At 27.5% G+C, this 18,807-nt stretch overlaps 2 protein-coding genes across 4 annotated transcripts; both read right to left on the bottom strand.

The window, feature by feature from the left end:
- Positions 1–999: 999 nt before the first annotated feature.
- LOC103569544 (serum response factor homolog) lies at positions 1,000–12,546 on the bottom strand. Of its 2 annotated transcripts, none has more exons than XM_008546885.2 (5): positions 11,761–12,546; positions 11,393–11,644; positions 6,275–6,380; positions 1,902–2,030; positions 1,000–1,427 (listed from the first exon to the last, which is right to left on the bottom strand). In XM_008546885.2, the coding sequence occupies exons 1-5, from the start codon at positions 12,274–12,276 to the stop codon at positions 1,234–1,236; spliced, it is 1,197 nt and encodes a 398-aa protein (XP_008545107.1). In that variant the 5' UTR covers positions 12,277–12,546; the 3' UTR covers positions 1,000–1,233. The 2 variants fall into 2 exon arrangements, with proteins under 2 accessions (XP_008545107.1, XP_008545108.1); XM_008546886.2 differs by having other exon boundaries at positions 1,340–1,427; positions 1,866–2,030.
- Positions 12,547–15,718: 3,172 nt separating this feature from the next.
- On the bottom strand, positions 15,719–16,765 carry LOC103569545 (mediator of RNA polymerase II transcription subunit 29). Of its 2 annotated transcripts, none has more exons than XM_014440254.2 (2): positions 16,545–16,765; positions 15,719–16,484 (listed from the first exon to the last, which is right to left on the bottom strand). In XM_014440254.2, the coding sequence occupies exon 2, from the start codon at positions 16,475–16,477 to the stop codon at positions 15,893–15,895; it is 585 nt and encodes a 194-aa protein (XP_014295740.1). In that variant the 5' UTR covers positions 16,478–16,484; positions 16,545–16,765; the 3' UTR covers positions 15,719–15,892. The 2 variants fall into 2 exon arrangements, with proteins under 2 accessions (XP_014295740.1, XP_008545109.1); XM_008546887.3 differs by having other exon boundaries at positions 15,719–16,481.
- Positions 16,766–18,807: the final 2,042 nt, after the last annotated feature.

Here is an 18,807-nt window from a genome sequence, read left to right as displayed (position 1 = left end):
AAATTAATAAAAAAAAGTATGCGTAATTTCTTACTTTTAATGAATTATTAAATTGTTATACAAACACTCGCATTTAAAAATTATCTATTAAATATATATTTTTTTAAAATAACTCATAAAAAACATTATACAATTGTTTATTTTTATGTATATAAAATATATACGTCTGTTAAGAAACTGTACATATTTATTACTAAATTTTTAATTACTCGAATTTGCTACATTTTTTTTTTTAAATTATATTATATATAATTTTAATAAATCAAAAGAAAAATAAATAAATAAATTGATATTATTTTTTTTATTGCATTAAAAAATTATGGTTTCAATTTAAAAACTCACAATTTTATCATTATTATATATATACAATAGTATATAAATTTATAAATATATATAATGGTTAATACACAATTTCACTAGCAATTTTTAAGGCAGTAATATTTACTTTTTATTGTGAAAATCCTAACGATTTAAAAAATTTATAACAAAAAATTGTAATATTAATTATAAATAATTACGATCAATTAACGAAAAAAAAATAATATTCAATTTTATTTATAATAATTAATAATGATCCTGGTTAGCAGACGAATAACAATATCCGGATTTTTTTTAACAATTTCATTAAAAAAAAAAAAAACTAAAAATATGCACATGTAGAAAATTTAAAAAACTATAAGTGCAATTTTTTCAAATATTTTTTTTTAAATCCAAAAATTATTAGACGTCGGCTAATGTCAATATCATTAATAATAATATAATAATAAATAAAAATAATAATTAATAAAAAAAAAAATGCTTTTTTTTATTTCGTCAAAACATATAGTAACTAAATTGTTAACTAACTAATGAGAGATCAATAAAAAACAATAATTTAAATATAAATCAATTATCAAGACCCAAAAGTTGTTAATTTAAAAGTTAATTAAATATAAATAATCAAACGTTAAATTTTTTTCTCATAAAAAATTACTAATTAATTTTCAAAGAAATCCTTAATGCAATCGATATTAATTATCATATTTAATTTTCACTATTTTACGACTAGTTAATTATTTATTTTTTATTAAAAAAAACAATGTCATATTTTTATAAATAAATATAAAAATATATTTTTGTTTATCAATATTGATGAAAAAAACATGAATTTAAATTTAGATCTTGATAAATAATAAATGTATTGCAAAAAAAAAGAAATTAAACTATGTATATATATTTATATGAATTTATTTATCATTTACGATCTTTACTGAGATCTGAAGGCATATCTGAATTGACATCTGTTGATGCTATCGAACAAGGTGGTGATAAAGCCTTTGATGTAACTGGTAATGACATTCCACGAGTACTCATCGAAACATTTAAAGGATGTAAAGGAATTGTAATAAATGGTTGATTAGATTGCCCACTATTGATATTCGATGTATCTGTAAATTAAATTTAAAAGAAAAAAAATTTTAATTATAAATTACAGTTGCAAAAATATATAAAAAAAAAAAATAAAATAATTTAACAATGAAGGCATTGTTTAAAAATTTTTTATTATTTATTATAAATGGTGATGCTGATGGTTATTGTTTTTAAGGTCACAAGAGGTAATTACGCACAAAGTAAATAGAGACACGCCTTTGTCTAAATTAAATCATAAAAGGGATGATTTCTCACGTGAAAATATATAATAGTAGACAGTAGTAATTGCAAAAAATAATAAAGTCAAGTATATATGTGTATGTGTATTGATGTGGTGTGATTGTAATTAAAAGTATATATATAAAACAATAGGGATACACCCAGACTGGAATTAAAATTAATGAAACATTTAAAATATAAATATGGAACTTCCGGTGACAGTATATTGTACGTACGTGATAACACGTAGAACGGTCATAATGATAACTCACTTCCGTCTGATGAAATTTGAACAGGTTGCCCGTTTTGTCCAATACTTAATAGTACTCCAGAACTCGGTGAATACATGACATTTTGCGGCATTTGATACATTATCCCAGCTGAAAATGATGACATCCCTCCTGAAAAATAATGTTTTAATAAACAAAAATGCTTTGTTATTGTTTAAGTATATTTATTCTGTGAAAGTAGGGCATTAATCTTTAAGACATGATCATATTTTGCTATACAAGTTATGAAATTGTAGTAACTGAGCTACGGGTACTCAAATTATCTTATTTTAAACTTGTGATCTGCATTATTTTCATGGTACGAAATTTCGAAAAATTCTTGTTCAAATTTTTAGAAGAATGCAAGGAACAATTTTCAAATGAACCGTTTTTTAAAAATGATACTAAAGTTAGCCGAGATCTTATATTTTGTAGATTTCTTTCAAAACAGTAAATTATAAAAAAAGTGTTTAAAAAAATTCTTGTTCAAATTTTTAGAAAAATGCAGCGAAAATTTTTTGAATGAACCGTTTTTTAAAAATGACTGGAGTTAGCCGACGTCTCATAATTTTTGGAATTTTTTCAAAACGGTAAATTATAAAAAAAAAAAAGTGTTTTAAAAAAATTGCACTTATAGTTTTTTAAATTTTCTGCTTGTGCATATTTTTATTATTTTTTTTTTTTTTTTGTAATTGATTCGTTGAAAAAAAAACTTCAAAAACTTTTGTCTGCAAACTGCAGGGCCATTTTTGAAAATAATATTTTAAATTATAAAATAAAATGTGTTATTTGATAAACAATTCAATTCATTTGATAAACAGTTCAATTTATTTATAAGTATGAAAGTTTTGAAACTCTCATGTATCCACCTGAGCCCAAAAGAAAGTTATGTTTATATAAATGTATGCGAAAAAACAGGAAAAATGAAAGATTCAGTATTAAAGATTCTAAAGTCATGAAAATAATTCAGTGAATTTAAAAATCAATTTGAAATTTTTAAAATATTTAAATATTCACCGATATCCTAAAGAGTTGTAACCCATATTTAGAAAATTTTTCAAAAGGCGTTAAAAAATATGATCCCTGGTGGAAATTTTTCAAAACTTTATCTGAATAACTCTGAAAATGTCTTTCGAACTTTAGAACTGAGTTTTTCAGAGGAAATCCGGAAAAATTTCTACCAGGGGTGCCAAGAAAATAATGACTGAGATTGGAGAAATGAGAATTAAAATGCCTAAAAAACATATTCAAAATTAAATGTTACGTATAATATTTGAATACATTCTAGAAATAGCGTCAAAGATTTGTTTAAAAAAAAAAAGTTGCGAAAATTTTTCGATTGCGGCTTTTCAGAATATTAGTGACGATGTCGAACTAAAATTCTGAAGTTATAGATTTTTAGTACTAAAACAGTGTCCTTGTAATTTATTTATCGCATAAAAACTAGATCTAAATATAGGCGTCGGCTAAGATGAGCCTCAGTTCAGAATAGAAAGCTTTATTTAATAGGTACGTTGTTTTAATTGTAATTCAGAAGTACAGAACTATTTGGCAGGCTTAAAATTTTATAAAAATTCAACTTGTCTTGATCTGCTGAGATCAAATTCACCATAGGGACCCATGTGCCTCACTAAGGTACCAAAAATAATTTATAATAGCGTGTAAGTCTTTTACTTTTTCTACCGCAATCCTTATTAGCGATCTTAATAAAGTCTGGAGTAAGTCAAGCAAAGTACTATATCTATATATAATTTTATTATAGATCTTGCCTCAGATTACTACTAAGGATATATAACATCAGCTGAAAGTTTGAATGGATTATTACAAATATTTAATAAAAAAAAAAAGGTTTAAACTTTTATATACTTTTTTTTTATTTTTCATTGTTTTATATATTCTTGCATAGAATAATCTTCAAAGCAATCATAAAAATAAAATAAAAAATAATTTTTGACAATTAAATTGAGTTCGAATATTTTGACATTTTTTCTTAAATTAGATTTATTATTTATGAGTTTATCTACAATGATTATATTTACAAATAGTACTTTTTTTCTTTACAAACAAACATACGTAACAAATTCGTGATAAAAATATCCGCGGTTTTGTGTATTTTATAAATAAGTCCAGAACTACTTGTATATTTTAATAAATTTTTTTTACGTTTAAAAGAATATTATTACGAGACATTGAAAAGTGCTGATAAATATTATTTGAATATTAATAAGCTCATCAATAAAATTATATTATATTACATGAAGAATGTACTAATATAACGCGAAAGGCATATGTACCTGAAGATTGGAATGTTTTTCACGCAACGAAAATGGAAATAATTTATGTAATTTGAGTCTATAAAGATGACTTAAGGGATAGTTGGAGATGGCTTGAAATTTTCGGCTGACGTGCAAAACATTTCAGAAATCTAAATTTAGTAGATTTTTTACTTTTCATTTCTTTTTTTTTTTCATTTTCATTTCGCGAAAGACGTTCCGATCTTCAGATACACGAAGGCATTTTGAAAAAAATATCCTAAAAAACGGTTGACTCTACAGACCAGCTCCAAAAGGGAAATTTGACATTCCAAACAATAAATTTTATAATACGTTCCGAGTGAAAAAACAAATTCTAGTTTAGCCCTCCCTGATTAAGAAAAATGGTTTGGAAAAATTCAAAAAATTTTGAAATGATTTAAAACAATTTGAATCGGCTGGTATATAGATATACATTTAACATGGAACAAATTCCTTTTCTTAAGGGTCAAAAGCCTCAATTTCTTTGATGTTTTTTTTGCCGTTCAGAAAGTAACTCTGCTTTAGTACTAAAAATCCTCAATGGAAACTATGAGGCCTAAATGCGAATAATTTATCGATTTTTAATTATAATTAAGACCTCAAAATCCTCAAAAATTAAAATTCATACTCCGGACTTTTAAAAATTTTAGATAGAAAAGGGAGGGGAGAATCGATGAATGAAACTTTTGAGGTTCAAATGTGGATAAAATTATTCCTGTATGTTTTGAGTATTTTGAGGCTCTAATCCAGATTGTTATTCCAGTTTAGTCCTCAAAGTGGTAAAATGGGTCGTAACTACTACTAGGATAACTTTCTATACTGTTTTCAATCTTAAAATTCTAAATTGATCCTCAAAAACCTCATTGAGAACTTTGAAACTTAAATCCGAATTCGTTTTTTGACTCGGGATCTCATAAATTATTAATATTAGTTACGATTTTTAAAGTTTAAATATTAATTTTTCGTGCATAGACAATAAATTTTAACATTTATGTTTTAATTGTAAATAAAAAAATGACTATTTGAAATTTACTGATCACTTTATCATTATATTACTTATAGTTTCTCAATTTATAGTTCATTTTTTTCCGCGTAGTCCCTAATCGGGCATTAGGTCTTTTACCTTAGCCTTGAATGAATATTAAAAAACCCATAATTAATTTTTTAAAACTTGTAGTCATGTTGATTGTATTACCGCGAATAAAAATAAAACAACCGATAAAAAAAGTAAAATGTATTGTTGATTTAAAAAGTAATGAAAAGATGTATAAAGAAAATATTTGGTATTCATTAGTTTAATACACGAGTAATAATCGAGTAAGAGAGAAAGAGATCGGAAAGAAAAGAGTATAAGCAGTCTTTGGTATTTCGCGTTGATAAAAAGTGGCATCCAATAAAATGAACATGGCATTTCAGACAGTTAAAGATAACCGAACGTGTTCATTGCCTGGTGAACACTCAACTCATCCAGTGAGTATAGTAGCCGCAGTAGTAGGATCGTACCCTGGAGATCCACGTCGTCTCTTCTGTATATTAGCATCGATATTTATGTGTACACCTGCATCAAATGCGGCTTTCGACCGGATCCTACTTCCCAAGTTGGAATCGCGTTGTCGTCTTAGTTTGGTCATCGTGAACCGTACGACTCCTTACATTACTTACTCCCCTACACGGGCAACCCCGTCATCGCTCGCACGTTTTTCGCATTCTAAGTACCCCCGCGATAGTACTACTCTACTCTAACAATTTTAAACTGTCCGACTTTAACACGATATCCAGACATTCACTTGTTCATATACACATTGTCATATATACTAACATATATTATTCTTCATCACACATCAGTATCTCGAAAACTGAATCTATTTACATTGTTGTTGTTATTATTTATATTTTATCTCTCTTCATTTTTATTTACAACTCATTGCCAATGCACATTGTCAACTGTTTTTCATTATATTGCCGTCACTTAATAAATTATTAACCAACTACAACAATAACAAAACAAAAAAAAAAGAACAATTTTTAAATGCATAATTAATAATCAATAAATTCAATAAAATATTTATATGTTTTAATTACCTGGATGATTTTTTAATGGTGACTTTGTGTCAGTTGTTTCACCATCGCTTGTGTCACCCTCACTGTCATTGGCACAAATATCCGACCTAGGGGATGCTGTTTCTTCCTGCAATTAAAGAAGAATAAAAAACATTTTTTTTTTTTACATAAATATTTTAATTAATGTATTTTACAGAAGGATTAAATATTTTAATAGTTATCAATTTGTCAATAATTTGACAATAAAAAATAATAAACATTAAGGAGGTATATATACATATAATAAAAAGTAAGAAATTTTAATACACTTGTTTTTATAAACGTATAATTAATAATACGATGACAGATGTACCGATCATTATCGTGTTTGTGTGTCTTGGGTGGTACGGTAGTATATATATCGATATAATAAAATGTAACAATAAAAAAGATGACTTTCGCGAATTGCAATTGACGAATCGGTAAAATGAGTCCCCCCGGATACGTGTGCGTATAACATACGTGCTGCACGCGTAACCTACACTAGCGGGGAGAGAGATGCATCCTTGTTCGCTCCTTATAAGGTCATCCGTGTTCGACCCAATGCATCGGTATAAACTTGAAGCAAATAATTCTCACGAGCTTACGCTCTGCTGATTATACCAACGTTTACCCTCTTCCATCAAATACTACTACAATTGTTTCCGTAACTAATAAACCTTAGGATATTTATTATTTTTAAATTTATCTATTTTTCAATATAATATCGATCTTAATTTTACCAAATCATTCCACTGGTAATTTTTATATTACTTATACAGGGTGCTAATTACTATCCCCTGATTAAAAAAAATAATTTGGAACAATTCAAAACAATTTGAATCGACTAATATATAGATATACACTTAACATAGCGCAAATTATTTTACTTAATCAGGGTCGTGATTAAAAGACCTTATAATTTTCATGTAAAATTTATTATTTATTGAATACTTATGAATAAATATAATTATGTCTCCAAGGTGTGAAAAAACTTAATAAATAATTAAATAAAAAATTTATTGGAATATCTTTTAATTTATAATTTTAGTTTTTAATAAATAATTTATTATTCAAAGCTAAAAAAGAATATGATCATTTTTAAAATGATTTTGCTGCAAATTTATGAAAAATTTGTATAAAAAAGTATATTTCTTAATAATAATAAAATTAATACAGCAAACAAGCCCAAGCAGTCTCCAAGCAAGCTCGAATTTTTAGGGGAATCCCTTAGAGAAAAAAAAACAAAAAGCCAGAACATGCATCAGAATGCTCCGATTCTCAGTAACAAAAAAAAAGCGTGCTATATTTCGCTGATCAGATGTATATATATATATATATATATGTACGTAGCTCATGAATACGTGAGCGAGGGCATTCGATTAAACTGAACATATATAATAGGGAGAAAAAGCACAAGGCTTAAAAACAAGAGCAACGGTACTTGAATCCAACCAATCATAAAGAGACTTTAATGGTGAATTTTATCCGCGGAAACCCGAAAAGCGTCTTCCTGTGGTCCAGCTTCAACCGGCAGTAATCCATCAGTAGTTTAAGATGATTATAATGATGATAATGATGGTGGTGGTAGCAGTAGTAGTAACAGTAGTAGTTGCGATAAAAAGTAGCATTCTCGACTTACAAGTAACTCCTATATAAGAGTGTTTGGCATCGAGAAACATTGCCTCTATATGGAGTCAAGCCGGCTTTGACAAAGGTGACCGTATAAGGAGGTTGGTTTCTACCTTCCTTACACGTCTTTACGCACACAACTAGTGTGCACACCTGGTTGCACCTACCATACGCTTACATTTAACATTAAACTTTATATATTACGTTTGCTTCGTTGCATCCCAAGTATCTCTTGTGAGCTTGTTAACTCGTTAATATCTATTCCAATTAAAAAATATATAGAGAGCTTCTTACATATATATATATGTATGTATTTATAGATTTTATCCTGGCTAGCTCAGTCGATAGAACAAAAAAGTCTGTTCTTTTAAAATTATTATATTTAGTTTTAATTAATTTTATTTATTAATTTACTAAATGTTAAGTAATAAAGATAACAATTAATTCTTATAGTTATTTAGGTTTTTTTTAATGATTTTTCTTTCATCATTAGACAAGTTTGTAACACGTTTGCCACGGCCTCTTTTTTTAAAAAACTCTCTAACATTTTAGCACGATTGCTATTCGAATAGTTATTTTATTTATTTTTTTTTACGCTGCTAATTGTTGTAAGCCGCGTAGAAAAATCATTATGGCAGTAAAACCGCGTGTAATGTAATTCCAGGCCAGAGTTTAGCAATCACAAACATCACTTTTATCCGTAAGAGGATTTAGAATTGTACGCAGAGTGTGACGAAATTAAATTTTTGCCCTTTTATCTGGCTTGGAAAAAGTATATTTATAATATGACTCTTGGGATTTAGAATTTTTATAGACTAACTATTTTAAAAGAGTAATGAAAAATAAAAATAATAATAATGATAAAAAATAAGAAAAAAATCGTTATTATAATTGCTCATTATAACATATAATTATACTAAAGCTAGGATAAACAAGCAATACCTACCTTGATGAATCCACTGGGGAGGATTTCGTTTCTTTTTTTTATGGATTTATTTTTTTTTTTAAGGATAGGATGCGTTACACTACATTCACTTCCAAACCATCGAAATACAAACATATGCAAAGCAATATCTTAGAAATAATAATAAAGAAAAATAAAAAATGACAAAGTTGTTGTTTTCCTTTTTTTTTTTTTTTTTTTTTTTTTTTTAAATAAATTGTAAAGCTTTGTAACCAATCTTACGGTTGTATTGTTAAAGAAAATTGTATAATTGTAAATATATATAAATATTATCACAGTATTTTACAGTACATATGTACACATGTGATACAATAACAGGCGTAAAAAAAACAAAATTGATTATTTTTTTACCTAACATTTAAATTCTCTTTTATAAAACAAATAAAATTAAACTATTTAATTTAAAATATGATAGTCGCCGTTATTTTGTACTTTGTTCGTTGAACGAGGACATACAAGGGCTTACGAGTTAATGTTTTTTTAAAACAAATCTAATTATAATAATAGACTTTCTTTTTTTTTTAAATTCATCGCGAATTTTTACTTTGAAATTTAATAATAAAAATAATAATAACAATAATAAAATTATGCATGCATGGACGGATTTAATTGCACAAGTCATTGAACTGAAAAATTTTAAAAACTATAAATAAAAAAATAGCCTATGACAGCTTAAGCTACAGAAAAAAAAACATATAAAATAAAAAAAAAACCAACTATACATGCCACAGTAGCAAAAAAAAATACAATGCCAAATTCATGTAAAAAGAAATAAAAATAAATAAAATACGTAAAAAAAAAAATAAATAAATAACGATACACAATACTGTGTAGGAACGTTCAAGCGTGCATCACTCGTTGTACCCTAGTCGAACTCGCACCCATTAAACAAACGGTTTTTTTTAATGTCATTACGTGGCTTTGCCTCAAAAAAATACGTATAATATTTAATTCATTAATTATTTAAATTAAATTAAATTACAAAAAAATTAAATAGAAAAAAAAATGATAAATCTACTGAATTATCGTACAGCTATTGTATAAAATCGAATCCTCGATATAACTTTGGATTCCCCAAAAAAATCTCCGTATATACATACAAGTACGTTAATAAATATTTTTTAAATAATTTTAAAAAATAATTCAAGTGATAATAAAATATTATAGTAAAAAATAAAATTCAAAACAAAGTACACTGAAAAAAAAAAATATGTAATGTGTAGACCACTGACTCAAAACTGATGTAAAATAAATATTTAAATAGTTATTAACAATTTATCGATGTAATCAAATTATTTCTTCATAAATTTTGAATTTAAATAAATAGCCATATGGCAGTTCACATCACAAATAAATATTTTTTTTTTTTTTCAGAGTACAACTGTACAATTGAATCACACGCGTTTTGTCAATCTATCCAAATGTCATTAGCTAATTTAAATAATTAAAATCAGATCAATTAATAGATATTTCTTTTAACTTTCTCTAAAGTCTAGATGGAATTAAAATGACAATACTCATAACGTTGTATTGTCATACTGTCTTTGGAGTTGACGCGTAAATACTAAAAACATATTACAAGAAAAAAAAATTAATAATCTCAAATTTAAATACAGCTTTGAATAAAAATCATCACGAATTAAAAAAAGAAGCAGACATCAGACAAAATTAAAATTATTAATGGAGTAAATAATTAGTAAAATAAAATTTAAAAAAAATGCACTTTTAAAAAATTTAAAAATTAACAAGTGCATTTTTTAGAATATTTTTTTTAAAATTATTTACTCTCCTTATAACTTTAAATTTGTCTCATTCAATGAGTGTGAATGTAGCAAATATCAAATTTAAAATTATTAATAGAATAAATAATTAGTAAAATAAAATTAAAAAAAAATGCACTTTTAAAAAATTAACAAGTGGATTTTTTACAAATATATTTTTTTAAATTATTTACTCTAATTATTTATATTTTTAAATTTGTCTGTCTGCTACATTTACACTCATAATAATTTCATGATAACTTAAACATCACTGATGACAATTTTTATTAAAGCCTCTCAAGTGAATCCATTGATTTTAAAAAGTATTAATTCATCACCAATCACTTTAGTTAGCACCTTCACGTTACATAATTTATCTCCGTTCCTATTAATTAATTAATCAATCAATTAATTAAGATAAATTAAAAAGAAAAGACTCGTTTAAAACGTGTGTGAATAATTTAAAAATAAAAACTACCGTTGTGGGTGCGAGTGGGACATATGGGGATGATAAGTTGCGTGCGGGGGCGGCAACGGCGACGGACACGATTGTTGATAAGGTCCACCGGCTAAAAGTGGTCCGGGACTCGAGCACGGTACCATATGGGAGCTCGGCGAGCCAGCGTGTGCATGCGCTATCAGATGTGCATGCTGTGAGTGCTGGGCATGGGAGGGTGGTCCGTGTTGGGAACCCGGTCCACCAGCTCCCGGATAACCGGCATGTAAAGCACCACCATGAGGCGAGCCATACACCAGTTGTCTTACTTTCTGCTCATCATCAGCGATGTTGTACGTCAGTTCAGTCTCCTCGAATCCCGTCGCTGACATCCGTTGGTCTCCTGACGATCCCGATGGCGGTGGATCTGGACTATTAAGGCAGGTTTGAATTAGTGCCTTTCCCGCCTCACTCGTTATCATCGGCTGGAGTTTGCGCGTCGCAAATGTGTACACGTGACCGGTTTCACTGGCCACCAACAACATCACTTGTGTACCTGTCAAAGTTGACAGCTCGTATGCCTAAAAAAAAGTCATCTTTTATTAACATCATCTCCAATAACTTTTACACTTAAAAAATAACTTTTTAAAATTGAAAACAAAATGATAATTAATAATAATAATAATAAAACACAAACCTTCTTCATAATTCCAGTTTTCCTTTTCGAAAATGTCGTGTACCTCCTCAATTTATTGTCAATATACTCCATCTTAATTTTAACACGTCCTTTGGTCTTTTTACCATTTGAAGGTGGAGACTTTTTGGGTGCACCCAAATTAGTATAAGTATCATCAAGATTGTCGGGAACACAATCCGGACCACCCATTCCCATACCCTGATTTTGTGACAAACTTTGACGTCCATTTCCATCATCATAACAAACATCTGATGACGAACGTTTCATCCCTCGTTGTTGCATATTAACATTTGTATTGCCACCAGTATTAGCACCACCAGCAGAACCTCCACCGCCAGCACCACCTCCACCTCCAGCATTCATCATGGTGGCGCCACTGCGTAATTGTGAGGCTGCGGCCAGCTGAGACGTAGATGGACGTCCATACATCTCGGCGCCAGTGTCGCTACCCATCATACCCATGTTATATCCAAGTGTCGTGTAACGACTGTCCCTCGCGCCACTGGAGTTGTCCATCACGGACTCGCGCACATCTAATCTATAAAACTAGCCCCTTCGTGGCTACTTTAACACACTATTTAATATTGATAACTATTTTTTAAATTCAAATTTATTTTAAAATTATCTTTGTTTTTTTTTTTAATATTTATTTTAAAAATAAACAATTTGAATTTAAATAAAATATAAACAACTATTTATACGCGTTTTAATATCACCGGTATTATTGCCACGTGACGTACCACCTATGGCAATTACCGAGACAACGACGCGCACCATACGAGCGCTCCCCGCCAACTGAACGACAATTTAGTATCGTAACTTGACCTACGTATGAACGTGGTGCCTCCGCGTGTCCAAGCACACGCTTTTCCCCCACCACTTAAACTCGCAACATTAAAAAGTAGTTCCCACTAATTATTTTACATATATTTATATATTAAAGATGGTGAAATTAATTGGCAAATTAATTATCTACGTGCTCAATTACCTGATACCCGAAAAAAAATCATAAGATGTTTGATAATTAGTAGGTATTTATTATTTTAAATATTGCGCGGAGGAATACAGTTGGCGGTGAGAGGGCGTCCCCGGCTGCCATATTTAGAAGTAGACGTTACCATATTAGGAAAAGTTTGCCAAATATGGTAAACAGAGGTGGTCCTTCCTTTTCGAATAGTCGAACGGCGCGCAGCGGCAAAACACCAATCCAACTGTCAGTTAGCTTTCTGCACGCCTTTACCCCCCCAATATTTAACACTATTTTACTATCAACACATTTTTACATTACACCTCAACTATTTTTTAATATAAATATGAATATTCTTAATAATTGTTATCAATAAGAGCTGATTTTATTTTATTTTATTGCGGAAATTTTATCCAGCATTAGTTTTTTTGGGTACCGACTTTTTTGAATTTATAAGATGTATTGTAATGTAGTAAATAATGAACTGTAGAATTGAAAAACTTGAAAAAAAGTAAGAAGTTGAATTTTGTGTCATTTGACACAAACCAAAATAGACAGATATTTATCCAACATATACTGATAAAAATAGCGTTATTACTTTGAGCTGCGTTGAGAGAATGATGTTATAATAACCAACGATATTGTATAGCACTGTGTGCAAGATATATTAATAATAGAACACTTCAGAAAGAAAGAAAAACATATTTATAAACAACTAAAGTAAATACGCTTATAGATTTTATTTTAAATTACGATACAGGAGTTAGGAGATGTCTAATTTTTGGATTTTTTTAGAAGAGATAAATTATAGAAATAAAATAATTCAAAAAAATGCACCTATAGATTGTTTCATTTTCTACATGTGCATATTTTTATTTTATTTTTTGTAATTGATTTAAAAAATAATTCAAAAAATTGCACCTATAACTTTTTTAATGATACTGAAGTTAGCTGATGTCTAATAATTTTTGGAATATTTTTTAAAACAATAAATTATAAAAAAAATATATTTTAAAAAATTGCACCTGTAGTTTTTTCAATTTTCTACATGTGCATATTGTTAGTTTTTTTTTTTTTTTAATGAAATTGATTTGGTGAAAAAAAATCCGAAAATTGTTGATTGTCTGTCAACTTCAAGATCATACGGTACTCAAGTTTGCTGACGTCTAATAGCTTTTGGATTTTTTTTAAAAACGATAAATTATTAAAAAAAAATTTTTTTGAGAAATTGCACTTGTAGTCTTTTAAATTTTTTATATGTGCAATTTTTTAGTTTTTGTTTTTTTTTGTAGTCGACTTGTTGAAAATAAAAATCCTAAAATTGTTGATTGTCTGTTAACTTTAAGATCATCAAGATCATCTTTTTTAATTTTCAGCATGTGCATTTTTTTTTTTTTTTTTTTTTTAATAATTGATTTGGTGAAAAAAAAAAAAAAATCCAAAAATTGTTACTTTTCTTCTAACCATGGTCATTTCAAAAAGACTCATAAGACTAAAACAAATTTAAGTATAATCGTTCATAAATAAATATCTATAAACACCCATATATGTAAATGTAATTTATTTAGATTGTTTAGGTAAATAAATAAAATATAAATATAAATAAATATTGCAACATAATTATTTCTAATGATATTCAGCTTTCTCATAAACTGAATAGCGTTATGCTCAGCCTCCCACACTATTTTTTGCTTGAGCAACTATACAACTTAGTGTAACACTCAGTTGTAATCCTCATGTCAGGTGTATACATACATATGCACACGCATACATATGTATTGCAAGAATAAAAGATGATAAAGATTTTTTATATTCATGTAAGCATTTAAACGGTGACAGCGCTTGTTAATGTCGATACCACCCATTTGCGCTTTTACTTATATTACACTAGGGTGCTACTGTAAACTACTTATTCTTTTTATTTATATATTTTATTCATATTAACAGCTACTGCTACTGCTGCTGCTACTGTTTCTACTGATGGTTGATGGTTGATACTTAACTTGTTCAGCTTTAACTTACAGCTACTTAACTGGCCAGCCAAGTGATGATAATAATCGTTTATACCAGAAATGGAAGTATTTAGTCATACACATTATTATCGCGATTAATATGATAATATCTGTATTTATAATTAATAAATATTTACATCGTATGTTTAGAATTAGAGTTATGAAAAAAAATTTTAAAAAATGGTTGATTTGTATTAAAACTATTAATTAAAATTTTTAATTACGCTTTGTTTTATAAATAAGTAATAATATACAAAAAATAAAACTGAGTAATTTTTTTATGATCCTGGTTAGCAGACAATTAACAATTTTTGAATTACTTTTTTAACAGATTAATTACAAAAAAAAAAACTAAAAATATGCACATGTAGAAAATTTAAGACTACAAGTGCAATTTTTTTTAATATTTTTTTTTTCATAATTTATCGTTTTGAAAATAATCAAAAAATTATTAAACGCCGGCTAACTTCAGAAAATTTTGTTCCAGTCATATCTAAATGATAGAATAAGTTAATCTTATTAAATTTGGTATCTTTAAGAAAATCTCGTCTTGAATTTGTACCTATTCATAGTTTAAACTCTTTTTTATAGCCAACTATCGAAATAAATTTATCTATATCATTCGAATTACATTTAAATTACGCGGAAAAAAAATGCGATCGTATTTATTTTCTTTAAATAAATTAATATTTTAATTATTCTGTCACTAAATATGACTGAATATATGTAACTATTATCTATATAATTAACAGGAAATAAAAAAAATTTAGTCTGTCATGTCTTCTATGATAAAAATCAAACAGATTCAATTTGATATCAGTGAAAAAAAAAATATATTAGACGAATAATAAAAAACAAATTGACTGCGTAGATTTTTTTTCAAGAATTATACAATCATCGAAATCAATAAGTTCGCGAGTTAATGATGAGATTTGTATCATTAAATTTAAATAATAGAAATAAACAAAAAATCCTAGAGTTATAGTTGTAAAATATAGATTTAATAAACTTAAATTCAAATAATATTTAATAAATTTTGTAGTAATACTAGGGCAGTCACGTAATTACCGTAGGTTGCTCTTTATTATTATTATTATTATTATTATTATAATTATTATTATTATTATTATTATTATTATTATTATTATTATTATTATTCATTAGATGTGAGAGAATTGGATGCAGTCATAAGTGCATCATGAATTTCTCGTAGAAAAGAAACTTGAGCTTTGACAGTCATCAAAAATTGTGGGTATGTTAGAGCTGGTCCTTCTTGAGCTGGAATAGCTTCAGTACGAGTTGGCATCACAGGCATTGGAAAATAACGAACTGAGCTGGCATTCTGTGACAAACATTCGATGGATGTTTTTAAATGTAACTCTATTTGATCACAAATTGAATAAAATTCTTCCATATTTTTATTGAAACGATGATCTGAGTCGGTACTTTTAGATGAACCGACATCGACAAGACTGTTTTGTGTTAAGGTATTAGCGGCTGTTTTTAAAGCTATTGCCAATGATTCACGAAGTGGACCGACTAGTGATTTGACTTTTGAAATGTTATCAAGTTTTTCTTGTGTCTGCTGCTGCTGTTGTTGCTGTTGCTGTTGCAGTGCTTGCTGTTGCTGGACTTGTTGCGCTTGCTGAGGATTAGGAGCCATCTGAGGGTTTGACGGCTGGGGCATTTGCCCCATCGCCATTCCACCTTGTTGTTGCATTGATGAAATGTTCATCATTTGTCTACTTTAAATTATTAGTTCTTTATTAATTCGTTTTTAAAGCTTATATATAGTTTTTACTTACTCTAAATGTGTTTTGATGAGGTTAGTGCTAATTTATCACTCAAAAACCTGGAAACTGATTGATATACTTTGAAAAATTTGTCGCCTTGTTCTATTATATTAGTTTTAAAATTTTTCTAAAAAAAATAAAAAACTAATTTAAAATTTGTTTTTCGTTTATGAATAAAAATGTAAATAAACACAAACTAAGATTTTTAGACTTTTTATTTCAATAGAACGACATCTGCCGAGTTGAATTGTACTAATTAGTGCTTGACTTGTCTTTATGATAAAAAAGAACTCTAGATTATTATTAAAAAAGAAATTTATTTTTATAAAATTAAAAAATTTTCAATGGATATTACAAAGTATATATATACATGTATATAAATAATTATTAAGACGTTAATATTTTATGAGTGTGAATGCCCGTGTCAAAAAATTCGTTCTAATGGGACTTTGAAACATGAGACACATTAGAACTTTGAATGAAACTTTTTTGGAACGTTAGTAATTTTAATGTTAAAAAAAAAGTTTTTATGGGCAAATTTAAAGTCAAAAAAGGACGTTGTTGGAATTTTTTTTGAATTTTTTATGAACGTTTTTTTTAGTTATATATAAAAAATTCAAAAGTAGTTATTTTAGAAAGTTTTTGGAACATCTTTTTTAGCTCCAGAAAAAGATCAGAAGTGATGATTATGGAATTTTTTTGGAATATCTATAAAATTTCAAAAAAGTTTCAAGAACATCCTTTTTGACTCTAAATTTGCGTATAAAAACTTTTTTTTTGCCATCAAAATTACTAACGTTTCAAAAAAGTTCCACATTCTCAAACTTAGTGTGTTACAAATGTATTATTTTAACACATTTCAAATGTGTGCTATGTCTAAGGCCATAAGCAAAACTATAGTTTTTTGTAGTCATTTGAAACACGTTTCAAGGTGTATTAAATATCTATAGATTGTTTATGGCGTTTCAATGCTATTTGGGAAGTGTGTTAATTTTGACTACACACTTGGTTTTAGATTGCAGTTGAAGTTTTAATCTGACTCATGTTTAAAAGTTCCACATGTGGAACTTTTTTTGAACGAATTTTTTTACACGGGTGTAGCAGACAGCAGAAAAATTTTAAATCATAAATAAATAAAAAAATAGTATTTATAAAAAATATACTTATTGATTTTTAAATGTTTTAAATGCCCATTTTTTACAAATTTTATTCTAGTAATTATTTACTCTATTTATTTATAATTTTAAATTTGTCTGATGTCTGCTACATTCACACTCAATATTTTTTACGAAATTTTGATGTTGCGAAAAATTAATATTGATTGATGACAATTTTTATCGTTAAAATTTTATAAAATACATTAATTTAAAACTTGATGATTGACGACCCTAAAGTAAGTAGACAATTTTTGAATTTTTTCTCAACAAATCAATTACGAAAAAAAAAAACGGCCATGCGGCAGCCGAAATGGAAGTAGATTTCATGATATCAATATGTATAAATAAATATATGTAAATAGTGTATAGCCAGAATCGTAGGCGTTGGGTAAGTCATAAAAAAGATTTTTTTAATATCATCAAAAACTAATGCAAAGCAAAATTTCATTTAATGAGTAGTAAGATAAGTAATTCCTTAGGTCTAGAGATAAATATATGCATGAAAATTGAAGTATATTTAAAGATTTTTTAGATGCATTTTACGAGAATTCAATAAGTTGTCACATTCAAAAGTTATTGAAGAAAAAATCAGTAAAAGTATAAATTTTGACATTTTCAAATTTTGAAATGCTGTAACTTCTAAACTAGTTGACCAATTTTGCTCATTTTCAAAAACTTGATCTCGAAAATTGTCTACATAAAATGTGTGCTGGTTTAAACCATGAATTCATTGAGATGTTAAGAATTGTGGACGCTATCAAAATCTCAATTCAAAAAAATTGATTTTATTAATTTTTTATAAGAACTAGAATTCAAAGAATTTAAAATTATTCAATCTCATCAATTTAAATTATTTTTAACTGCACTCTATAATCAGGAACAATTGTAACCAAAGCACAATGTAATTTACTAAACAAAATTCAAATAATCCCGCTCTCTTGTTGCGCGCGCAATTAAAAAATTTTAAATTTGGTAGCCCTGAAGAAAATTCATATGTACCTAAAACCCGATTGGTCGAATGATAAATAACAGTCGTCCAATAGAAACCCAATATAATGACGAATGATAACCAATGAAAAGATTTACACGCAATTAGTCTCAGCATAAAACGAATCGCG

Source organism: Microplitis demolitor, chromosome 7 (assembly GCF_026212275.2).
Source record: "Microplitis demolitor isolate Queensland-Clemson2020A chromosome 7, iyMicDemo2.1a, whole genome shotgun sequence".
Lineage (NCBI taxonomy): Eukaryota > Metazoa > Arthropoda > Insecta > Hymenoptera > Braconidae > Microplitis > Microplitis demolitor.
Note: the sequence above shows the minus strand (reverse complement) of the source record. Positions and strands in the feature narration are given on the sequence as shown.

Coding starts and splice junctions, on each gene's coding strand:
- LOC103569545 (XM_014440254.2), bottom strand. CDS start 16,477: ATGATGAACATTTCATCAATGCAACAACAAGGTGGAATGGCGATGGGG.
- LOC103569544 (XM_008546885.2), bottom strand. CDS start 12,276: ATGGACAACTCCAGTGGCGCGAGGGACAGTCGTTACACGACACTTGGA. Junction 6,381..11,392: donor TCGCTGATGATGAGCAGAAA/GTAAGACAACTG, acceptor CTTTAATTGCAG/GAAGAAACAGCATCCCCTAG. Junction 2,031..6,274: donor ACCATTAAAAAATCATCCAG/GTAATTAAAACA, acceptor ATTATTTTTCAG/GAGGGATGTCATCATTTTCA.